Genomic DNA, 12,858 nt, shown 5'->3' on the forward strand with positions numbered 1-12,858 from the left:
TATAAAATACTTAATAAGCCAATTTAAATTGTATAATTGAATGTTTCTATGACAACCTCTTTTTTTAAAAAGCAATATAATAATGTCCTTCTATTACACAGAAGTCAATTTGTAAAAACATATTCCAGTTCTAAATTCTTACCAATTTATTTGTCTACTTTAGGGGGATTCTCAGGTTGGAAAGAGACAGTGCTGGCAATACTGTATTATATTTTTGAAATTTGCTAAAACAGTAGATATTAAAAGTTCTCATCACAAGAAAAAAGCACTTGCAACTATGTGAGGTGATGGATGTTAACTAAACTTATTATGTTAGTCATTTCTATATACATATCATATATATAAACTATGTATCAAATCATTGTATGTACACCTTTAATACAATGTTATATCAATCATATCAATAAAACTGGGAAAAAAATGGTAGCAAAATAATAACATAAAAGTGCATCTATTTCTACTGTCTACAAATGCTAGCCTATTATAAAAGTCATACATTATTGTTTATGTTGCCTGTTACACAATCATTTGTTTGTGGGGTTTTTTTTAGTTTTTTTGGGGGGTGGGGAGGAAGGTAGTTAGGTTTATTTACTTATATTTAATTTGTTTTTTTAATGGAGGTACTATTGGGGATTGAACCCAGGATCTCGCATGCACTCTACCACTTGAGCTATACCCTCTCCCCCATGATCCTTCGTTTTTAATTAACAATAATGCTATTTGCTATGTAGTCAAATCACATGAAATGTTCATTAACAGCTACAGAACTTCAGGGCTGAAAGAAACAAAGATTTAAGGATTTTTACTTTTAACTGTAGAAATTTTAAATTACCTTAAATTATGGGTCATTTTCCTTTCATTCTAAATGAAGCTTTTTAAAAATCCAGTTTATGAATCTATCTTATGAATGCCTTCAGTAATTAACATTCCTTTATACATTAAACAACCCACATTCTCTATTTACATTCTATTTACTCAAATAAATCAAAACTTAAAAAGTTAAAATTCAGTTTTCCCAAAAAATTTAAATATTGACTACCAATTTAAACTTTTTCAATACTTAATTAAAATCACACTTTCCTAAATGCTTTAAGCACTCAAGGAACACAAAAATACCATACACATAAAATCATAATTATAAGCTTACACTTAAACAAGTGAAAAAGTGCTAATTCCACGGTTTAAATTTCATATTCGTTAGTATTTTATTGCTGTTCTTATTCATCCTGCTTTTTACTTTCTTAATTGTCTAATTTAAATATATATATAAATGTAGATAGAACAGCATAACGAATCCTTACTTCCCTATTACACAACTGAACAATTATTAGCTCAGGGCCAGTTTACAGTTTCTTCTATATCCCTAACTCATTTCCCAGCCTACTTCCAGATTATGAAGCAAATTCTAGGTACTATTATTTTAGATGGAACTTTTAAGTAGGTGTAGAAGAAAAAGGGAAAGAATTAAAACTATTAGGTTGAACCATGTGAAAATGACTTTCTGGTAGGTCCAAAATGGTAGAAGAGTCATTTCACATGGTTTGGCCCAGCAGAGTTGTAAAAACAAAAGGGCTCATCAATGATTACGGTACATGATTTTCAGAATTCATATGCCATTAGATTTGGGAAAAATAAAGTGATTAATATCTAATCAGTAATTTTTTCATAAAACATGTAAATTAAAAAATCCAAATTCTAAAGTGGTATTAAGATACACAGCAGATCAATGTTTTCTTCAAATTGCTTATTAAATAGAAATCCTAACTATAATGATGAATATACGTCATCGTACATTTAGGTAAACCCATACACGGCACCACCAAGAGTAAACTGTAATATAAACAGGGGATTCTGGGTAATTACAATGTAGGTTCATCAACTGTAACAAATGCATCACTTTGGTGGGGGATGCTGATAATGGGGGACAGGCTGTGTGACTGAGGAGGAACAGGCGGTATACGGGAAATCTCTGCATCTTCCCCTCAATTTTGCAGTGAATCTAAAGCTGCTCTAAAAAAAGGTCTTAATAATAGTAATTTGGGGGTAGGGAGGGTATAGCTCAGTGGTAGACCGTATGCTTAGCATGCATGAGGTCCTGGGTTCAATCCCCAGTACCTCTGTTAAAAGAAAGAAAGAAAAAAAAAATCTAATTACCTTCTACCCAAGGGGAAAATAATAATAATAGTAGTAATTTTTAAAAAATCCTATGATCAGCATTTTCTTATTTAAAAAACCTCTTAATTAATCAGGGTTTTATAATAGGCCTATACTAGTAGTTATATTTACTCTAATAAAACTAAGGGAGAGATCTTAATTTATACATTAAAGAAAACCTTGGCTCATAGAATCAAAGCACTTGTACACAAGTACCGATCTGCTATAAATAAAAGTCATCACCTCTTCTTCTGGTTCATTGACTTCACTTTCATTTCCAGATTGTTCTTCTGTTTCAGCTCCTCCTTCTTCTTCTTCTTCATCCTCTTCAAGATTTTCTCCTTCTGGCATAGAGTCTTTTGAGTCTTTGTCATTTACTAGGCCTTGAGGAGAAAATGGAAAAACACATTAAAAAAAAAGACAAAGGCAAGTCTTCCCCAGTGACTATTATACCAAGTCATTTAAAGTACATATTAAGTAAGAAAACTCAACAGCCATGTTCTCAGAATAATAAAATAACAGAATTCAAAACTATTTTGAGAAATATTTTAAAAACTACATAGGTAGACCTTCATTTCAACAAAGGAGCACTGATACATTTCTTAACCACTAAAAAAAAAAAGTTTTTCTTTTCTCAGAGCTTCAAATTGTTTACCTCAGTCTCAGATGTACGAAGGCGAACAGTAGCAGCACTTAACGTGCAGCCTCAGCCACATAAATAAAATGAAGCCCTGGTCACACCTTTTATCAAATGATATTTCAACAATCTCTAAAAACTCAAAGACATCGTTATGTCACTTTAATGGAGAAATCACATTTGGCTGTCAATTTGAATGTCTGCAAATTAAGACCGAGGGAAGGAGGCAGACGAGCAGCTGTGTCACCCCAGATCTTCTTCCTTCCTTCAGTAACAGCGTTTTCCTCCAAACAGAACTCCCCGGCTAGCACCTGCTTCCACCTCCCCTCGTTCATCCACATTTCACTGCCGAGTCAATTCTTTATCACCACGAATTCCAAGCTACTCTCCCACTTTCAAGATGCACATAACATGGCCTCATCTGATCCGACTTTCCCCTACACTCCCTAAGCCTAAGCCTTGTCCTGTAGCTGGGTCAGACTCTTCCCTGTCATAAAGCACACTAATCTTGGGATCTTGCTCAATACACTTCTCAATATAGAATATCCTTCAATATGCACTTTCAAATCGCATACAATCTTGAACTTCAGTTTTACCTCCTGCACAAACTCACTGAGTATTACTTTTTCTCCTACTTGCTCCTGAGCGCTTGGAGAACTGATTACAGTTTACACTTAAGGATACACCATGTAATCGTTTTTCTAATGATTTCAATACACGTTACATCAGGTTGTAAGACCCTTGAGAACACAAAACTTCTTTTAAATATTCAGAACTTACTAGAGGCCATATATTGATAAATACACAGTAGGTGTTTAGTAAATACTTGTTTATTTATAGAATCTTAGACAATTAGAGCAGACAGAAATTTTAGTGATGATGTGACTTACCCCTTTGATTTTTATGAGGTATACTGAAGCCCAGAAAGTCTGAATAACTAACACAACCAACAAAAGCAAAAAATGACTCTAGTGTCTTAAGTCTAAGCAATTAAGAACCGACAAAAATACAGACGCAGAGTGATTAAAATAGGTACCTTTAAGTTTGGAGATTTAAAAAAAATGAGAAAAGATGAATGAAGCTCAGAGAGATCTATTTTAAAAGGAAAATAATACTGAGGAGAAAAGCTGCTATCTCAGATTGAGACTCCATTAACTTACTGTATTTTTTAATACAGGTTTTCAGAAGCAAAATATTGGGCTGTTATTCACATTATCAAAGGCAAAAAATTTACTTAAAGTCAGGATCGTACATATCTAAGCATTCTCAATAAAAATACCACAGTGCTGATAAACTCACGTGGCCTAATATATCACTATACCCTTTTTTACAGCCACTTAAAAATATGTATCATGGGAAGAACTGATGGATAAGTAGCTCTATTTTGATAGCCATACTTCTAATTTGTAAGGAAAATACATACTATTTCTAACACATTTTCATGTGCATTGCAAGTTAGTTTCAAAAACAGTTTATATATTTTGCATTTGCTAAACTGTATAATAAACCATTCACTTGCTGACCTCTGGGACAGTGTCAATCTGAAATAAACAATGCAGATAAAAATGTACATATAAAGGATAGAGGGTTAACAACATGCAAAATCCAGACAATAAAATATTTAAAATGTGTTTCAGAATGAAGTGTCCTTGGAGACCAAAATCAATTACTGTTCTCTTGATTTTGAGCTGCTTGGTGCCTCGGTTTTCCTACTCATAACAGACAGAGTAACAATTGTCATACTTCCTTTCAGATAGCTTTTATTTACATTTCTCTGTTCACTAGAAATTTTGACTATTTCCCCCACATACTTCATAGTGAGAAAGAGCACAGTCTTTGAATTCTAGTTCGATCGGTTAACCCAGTGTTTTAATTCGGGCTTTACATAATTCACCTGTCAAATATGAGCAACATTACCTGCCACTTTAATTTTGGCAGACAGCCAATACTCAATAAAAATACCAACTCTTCCCGTCCTCCCTCATCTGATTATGTCATGTTCACTTATCTATTGGGTGTTCTATTTATGACCAATTGGTCTGTGCTCTTTATGCAAGCGAAAATATCCTGGCACAGAAAGTGTTTTCACTTCAATTCTGGTTATTTTTTTCCACTGTACAAAAGTTTTAAACACCCAAATCGGCCTACGTATGTGTGCTTTCTCCTACCGTTTTAAAATTTAGGAAAATTAACGCCTCTTCAAATATTTGATGATTAGATACACTTTTAACTTGCAAACAATAAATATGTAACTCTTTTCTCCATCTGGAGTTTGATGATGTAAGATGTGGCTATATATCAACTTCCCTCGAAATGCTAACCTGTTGCCCTCATCCTGTTATTAAGATTCCTATTTCATCATATACTACATTGCTTTGGATTTAACTGGGGCAAATTCTGAGCCTTTTATTCTACTGATTTTATTTCTAATTTATGAAATACACTCTTCTGCTTTAAAATGTAATTTATTCATATGACTTCTTTTTTCACTTCTATTCCCCCAGTTTTGTTCCTTATATTATAATATAATCTAGAGCCTCCAAACTAGAATTAAATTACATTGCCTATTATCATTTTGGCTTTGTTCTTAAATTTAAAGAGAATGTCTTAGAGCCAGTAATTCTATCTATCCTGAGAAAACCAAGATACACAAAAAATATCATCATAACGTTATTTTTAGTGATGCAAAATTGGAATAACCTAAGTGTCAAACAACAGAACTAACACATTCATACAAAAGAATATAGCCAGTTTTTTAAAAAAGATTTAGAAAAATGCATCATGTCAGGAAAAAATTTTATTAAATAGAAAAAAAATCGTTATAAAACTGCAAACATGTGGGAAAAACTTTTTAATAGAAGAACATTTATCAAAATGTTAACACATGATTATCCTTGTATATGAAATATCAGAGATTTTTGTTTTCTTGGCATTTTTCAAAATTTCTACCATGAACACCTTACTACTTATAATAATACTAAAAAGGTTTAAAAATATAAGAAAAAATTTTTTAGAGCTTTCCCATTATGTTAGCATTGGGTTGCTATAAAATTAAAAAGATAATGAATTTGCAAGTGCTTGAGAAAAAAACTACCAAAGATGCTATATTATCTTACGGTTTATCAACAGAAAATAGATTTAATATAATTTATTCATACATGTCTTCTCTCTGATATTTAGACTCTAAAACAGAAGGAAAATGGGACGACTTGGGAGCATATTGATTCTAGCTGCCACCATCTTTAGAGTTGCATTCGCAAATGGTGACCTGTTTTTTTTCTTTCCAGGTTCTAAACAAGGACAGACTCCTCAAAAGGAGCCTTAAGTCCTTTAACTCTTCACTCTATAGAGGATAAAGTGTACTGCTCTCTCGACTGCTACCAAACTGGGTGTCAAACTAGTATTTCCTCATGCCCATTATACAGAGAGTGCCGTTCATAAAGGTTTTGGGGAAACAAGACTAAGACTCAACTATTTTAAAGTATACACAGTAAATGAAGTAAGTAAGTAGATAAATAAACACTCTGCTTGAAATAACCATTTTATACAATTAGAAATCTGAACAGGAAAAGAAAGTACGTAACGGGACAAAGTTCAAAGAGCAAAAAGAACTGCGTATGTCTCTATGGGTTGCACAATCAGAAGTGCCTTTGAAAATAACACTCAAATAGACAACAGCAATCGTATTCTCCAGGAGAGGATTTACTTTTGGAGAAAGAAACCCTACTAATATGCTGGATATAATATGAAATAGTAGTTTTAGAGGAAAAGAATCACCAATGCCTTTGTCATGAAAAGTGGTTTTTCAGATATGCAACATAGTAAATTTATACAATTAGTATAACTGGTCAAGGTATGAATCTCCTAATAATCTCATAATAAAATGCTAGCTCATAGGCTGAAACATGTCACTCTGAAATGACTGCAATACAACATGCTAAGAACTGTCAGCAGAGCAAACCAGACTGACAAGGCCCCACCGTGTTCCAGTTACTTCCACTGGCAAGGCTAGTCCACTCCTCAGTCCCTGTGGAAGCCGTTCAAATGCTAACTCTTCCTCCAGAACGATCTCAGACGGATACTGAGAAAGTAACCAGACCAATCCTCCTGTAGCGTGTTTCTCGCGTTTTTCTAGTCCTTAGAAATGAGACAACTCCCCCACTATCGTCTGCTTCAAGTCTTACATGACTGTTTTTGGCCAATTTGGGATTATTTAATGAAACCAAGAAGTACGCCACCCAGGTCTCACCTAACACTATTACGTAACACTCAACATCAAAAAATAGAAAGTATACAAAAGTGAATGCTAACGAGAAACATTATAAAGCAAATTCTAACAACAATCTGCCAAATACCATCTTTATTTTTCTCTCTGTAGTTAATTGCTTACCTAGTTTTATTAAGAATTCTCGTTCCAAGTCGTGTACCTGCCTGATGGATTCTTCCAGAGAATTACAGAGTTTGATCTTTGGTCTTAGCAGTTCTAGGGTGTCACTGATCATGTAATCTATGTCAATAGGAAATGGATGATCTTTTGTCCAAACCTCCAAACTTTTCTTCCACCAAACATAACGCTGATAACAAATGAAAAATAAATTTAGCTATAAGAAATTTGTAACAAAATATTTTAAAATAATAATCTGTATTGTGACATCACCTAGTTATATGTAATAACTAAGCTAGAGTTGTACCAGACACCTACCACTTTTATTAGTGGTCTACAGCAATGATCCTAGGCCATTTATTCCCCTCCATCTATGTAGTTTCTAAGCCATTTGGTGACTTTGTATTTTTTATTATAATGGTCATTATCTTTTTACAAAGGCAAGGAAAAACTATAAATAAATAAAATACCAAATAAATTTTTAGGTTCCAAAAACAGAAACTCTACTCCCAAATAGAGTTTAAATATTTAACAGCAACAAAAAAACCTAATTCAAGGCCATGGTTTTGATAAATTTTAATTATTTTCTCTATACTACCTGCTTTGATTTTTTTAAAGGGTCAATTAAAGTATCTGAAGACAGGTTCCTGAATACATAAAAATCAGTAACCAACAAGCGTTTATTAAACATCTACTGTGTATATGGCACTGTTTAGATACTCTCCCTCTCTTCTCCAGGCCTGGTTCCTTCGATCTATTTCACAAGTTTACCTTAACTAAAAAAGCACAACCCAAGAATTTACTTGCATATAACCAAGTGTTGCTCTGGGTGTTTAATCATCCTCTCCAGTTTTTTCTAGGTCCTTGCTACTCAAAGTATGGGAACCGGGAGCTTGTTAGACATACAGAATCTTAGGCCCCCACCCTAGACCATAGTCTGCATTTTACAATATACCCAGGCGATGTGCATGCACACTGAAGTTTAGAAGCACCACTGCAGGTGATCCTTTCTATCTGCCTTCTGATACTTAACTGGACACTCTCTGTTACAGGCAGAACACACTGACCACATCTCCCAGACCTCACTCCTTACTCCCATGCCCTTGGTACATCCCTGTTACACGTTCCTGCCTATTAGTCAGTGTGGAAAATACTTTTGTCTCCTCTGCTTCTGCATATTTCTGAGTGGCTCTTTACTCTGCCTGAGGGATCTGCAAAAATGTCATAGGAAGTGCAAATAAGAATACTTTCCTGAAAGGGATTCTGCTTTGGATGCTGATAGTTACAGCTGACATTTGCCAGCAAAACTGTGGTTTTCAATACAGGCAGAGTCGAGCTTAAGGCTGTCCTTACATGCAACAGGGATCAAATCTGGAAAACCCCTCCCCATTTTTGGCTCATCAATTCAGAAAATAGGGAGTAACAAGCTGTCCTCTAATGCAAAAGTACAGTGGTAAGAAAAAGTTAAACAGCTCTTCGCCAAATAATTACCCCTACTTAACAACAGCTAGTACGTGGATATATATTTGATACCTTGTTATACTTTTAAATTTATTTTCTTCAACAATGGATAAATGAAAACAATACTAACAATAGATTATATAGAAAGGAATGATCAAAAAGAATTGCATGGTACCAGTGGTACTGTATTTCAGTAACATCTGGAGAATTCAACAGTAAGATGGTTCCCCTAATTAGTACATATAATATTGCATTTTATGGGAAATAGTGATTAGGTTTCAAACAACCAACCCACAAGCTAACATTTGGAACTCCAACTGTTGCAGAAATGTCTCTATATTTGTATCTGAATTTAGTTTATACTGCACTTGCCCTAAATCACAAGTTTACATGAGCAACCTAAATTAAGATAGGAAACACAGAATCCAAGAATTTAGCAATGAATGAACAAATAATTCTTTCAGCATTAAAAATAACGTTTTCCCCAAAATGATGGAGGATTTTACTAAAAAAAAAAAAATCATTTAGAAACAAGAACTTTAGATGTAAAACCAGAACACAGATGAGAAGAATGTTATCAAATGGATAAATATTACAAGTAATTAAATTCATAATACTGTACCAAATACCAAATAATCTATACTATACCAAATTTATAAACTGTACCAAAATAATTCTCAAAATTAATGATCAATAATTATCATTCATAACAGTTAAAACATTATCACAATCTCTATATGATAGAATTCATCATATATTTTTAAAATCTCTAAAGCATTCTTGCAGGAAAAATTAATCTATGAACATATCTTATGCATGATATATAAATGCTTCAGCATTTCTTCTCTAGTATTTCTGTAACACAAGCAATGCATTAAATGATGCCCCACTGCATATTTCAATTTATATACCTGAAAATACACAAGGAAGCAATCGAGTTTTCTTTTACTGGAACCTCTGTCAAAGAACTGGCCGCAGGTATCCAAAATAGTGCACACTAGTCTAATCCTGAAAAGGTGCTCGGGAGGGTCCAGGGAACTTGGAGAACCATCAGAGTTAACACCAAATGAAGTAAAAGAATAAAGAGTTCTAAAAATAACAGCCGATTCCACCATTCGGTAATTATAAAGTTCTCCTAAGAATTTGGCACTGCTGATACGTCTCTGATTAAATTTAGGTTGATTAACCTAAAGGGGGAAGAGAAACAGACACACAAACAAACAGCAGGTTTCCATTAAAGAACAGTACTGTGTTTGAGAAAAGGTAAAATCCCCTCTGTCACTCGACAATCTCACTCACTGAACAGAGTTAGAAGAATGGGGTCTTCCCTTCTTTTCTAACAAGGTGGTCCCTTTGGGGTGTACTTTTTCTCTCCAGAAAATGGCTATCTTTAAAATGTTTCAATAAAAAGGACATGTTAAATATTAAATTTAGTATTCAGTCGTCATTAAATGAATTAATAGTTTATAAAACAGTTGAAAAGTAACCCTCCCCGTCAGCCCTCCATAACATGTTTTCTCCATCATCCATGAATTACGGAGCAGTGAGCCCACAGAGAGGGAGCTGCGTACAGAAATCCTTAGCAAACGATTGTCAACCAGCCTAATGACAGCCTGAGAGGCTAGAAAAATCTGAAAAACAGGGCTTATCAAGAAACCACCGTCTCCAAATAAGTAACAGTAAATAATAACACATGGGGAAGGAAAGTTTCCAAATTCTTATTTTTCAGTAACAGGATTTAGAAGTTGTTCAAATTCTCCACAAACTCCAATTTGGTAACTTTAAAGAAAGTCTCTGTTACCTCCATTCCTAATCGGATGTCTTCTAAAACTCCATCTACGACATGGATTCCAACATCCTCCTGGTAGAGCACGAGCCCTGCTAGGAGGTTGGCCACACAATGAATGCTGTTGTATTTCACGTTCCAGATGTTTATCATACAGCAAATGACATAGTCTTTTACTTCTTGGTCCTGCCAGGGCAACTTTCGCATCTGTTTCAAAACCTAAACAAGGAGAATTGTGTTTAAATTACTAAGATAAACACACAGGAGTTTATCTTACACATACCCAACAATACAGATACTTTATGATGACTGTGCAGTCACAGAATTTATGAAATGTTTTCTCTAACTGCATTTTAGAGACTATCAGCCTCTTCATTTTTAGACACGGGAAAATGAGATTTTTCTAATTATTGGCAAAATGTATTCACATGTCCCCTGTATCTTTCTGTAATGCCCTCAAGTTTCCTAGAGTTTCCATGTCTTCAATCAAGCTAATGGTATACACTCACATACTCAGGTCACTGTACAAAATACTCAAGGTTTAACAAAAATGTTTTCTTTTGTGCGTGATTTGATGTAAATAATCTCAGACACTTCTTTTTATAGATGAAAAATTTCCAATAAAAGAAAATATAAACCCAAGGTAAACTGGGTAAAAGGTCACTTAAGATGGAGGACACGACATCAAGACTGACATCACACAGCATCTCTTTTCCTCACACGTAAAAGGGGGATGACAGGCCCCTACTTCACAGTCTGTTGCAAGGGTCACAACATAGAGCGCGTCAAGTGCACAGGGGAGTGTCACAGTACACGCACCCCAGTTAAGTCAGCTATTGCTATTTCAAAAATGCTACTGGTAATGAGATGATCAGCAGAGCTTACTTGTCAAGTTCTAACCCACATGTATCCTGAAAGCAAACGGGTACCACAGCGGACTACAGAGTAGTCCTCTCACCTCTACTCTATGCCCACAATCCATCTTTCAAGCACTAAATAGATCAGCTTCACTGGAAATGTTAACGTCATGTCAACTGCATAAGCATGCCATACTTTTCAAACTTCCAGCCAATTCTGAAACAGCTTTCCAAATCCTTCTGTTTTAAATGACTACTATGTCTCGCTCTCTAAAGTTGGCTTCAATTTTCAAAGTTGCACTATCATGCCTCATCACCTTCCACTCCATCTACGTATAATACATGTATTATTCCATGCCTTTATCCTCCCCACAGGTTTTAGCTGTCCAAAAGTTAATTGGCTTTATTTTTTTTTCCTGAAAAAAGTTCCATACCGTATTGTTTTAACTAGCAGGGTTAACCAAATGTTTTGTTTGACACATCTTACTTAAAAAAATGAAGGTTCTAACAACATAACTACAATAACTAAGGTAATATGTCAGTGGTTCTTAACCTTTTCTGGAAACTGACCCCTGCTGAGAATCTAAAGAAAGCTACAGCCCTTCGTCCAGAAAACTACACAGGCCCAAAGGTTCAAAATTATTAAGTTTCAGAAGGTTACAGGCCTCCTAAAACCCACTTAAGGTTCAGAATCCTTGAACTGAAGCAAAATATTTGAAGGCAAATTCATAGGATATCAGAGACAAAGTAACAGTTTCAAACATACACAGCATCAACGTTAGATTTAGAAGAAGAACCACTTTTATTAGAATAAGAAGTTATTATCATGAAAGGAAAACAAGACGTATGTTCCGTTTATTAAGCATCATCGTATGACTCTCTTCTTGGAATGACCTGTACACGATCAGTCACAGTGGAACTTGAGACCTAACCCCGCCTCTCCGAAATTCCACTCCTGGGGCTTTAACAGCTCTGCCTCAATTTCTCCATTTACAAAAGGTGAACAATGTGAGCTGCGTGTATTTCTTACCCTGTGGGGCACGGAAGCAACTCATAAACAGGCTGATGAAGGAAAACTGAAATGTATGTCCCTGGCCTAAAACACTCTGGGGCAGGACTAGAAGGAAAGGGCACTGCTCTCTGTGCTGTTATCATGAGGCTGGAACGGGGCTGACTTGGCTGAATGTTATGCAAGCTTAGCCCCACCACAAATCTCAAGCTGACTGTTGTTCTATGATTTCATCAGGATTTACCTTCTCAGTGGTAACCTTGGAGAGATCCTTGTACAGAAGTTTCCGGACATATTCCTGGAGAGGAGGACGCTTCTTTTTCACTGTTTTTTCAGCTGGGGGTGGGTTGCAGTAGTAATAGGCATTCTCGACCATTGTGACGTACCTCGCATCGAGATGCATGGCTTGTTTCTTTCTCATCATTTGTTCCTAAAATATGAAGTCTAAATTAGTCAAAATACTTTCATCCAAAGGTTTCTTTATTCCTACTTAAACTTCCATTCTCAGTGATAAGGTTTCAGGATAAAGGGCTAGAAAAGGGAAATAACAATCACTAGGTATTTCCAAGA

The 12,858-nt window shown here is 35.0% G+C and overlaps 1 protein-coding gene across 1 annotated transcript in view; it reads right to left on the reverse strand.

The window, feature by feature from the left end:
- The window catches only part of LOC105106353 (regulator of nonsense transcripts 2), a 70,460-nt gene that overhangs the window by 20,266 nt on the left and 37,336 nt on the right, over positions 1-12,858 (reverse strand). Inside the window, 5 exon segments of the mRNA XM_064479352.1 lie at positions 2,398-2,537; positions 7,182-7,365; positions 9,548-9,823; positions 10,438-10,641; positions 12,533-12,718. Coding sequence (XP_064335422.1) covers positions 2,398-2,537; positions 7,182-7,365; positions 9,548-9,823; positions 10,438-10,641; positions 12,533-12,718 — 990 coding nt within the window.

Source organism: Camelus dromedarius, chromosome 26 (assembly GCF_036321535.1).
Source record: "Camelus dromedarius isolate mCamDro1 chromosome 26, mCamDro1.pat, whole genome shotgun sequence".
In the NCBI taxonomy this organism is placed as follows: Eukaryota; Metazoa; Chordata; class Mammalia; order Artiodactyla; family Camelidae; genus Camelus; species Camelus dromedarius.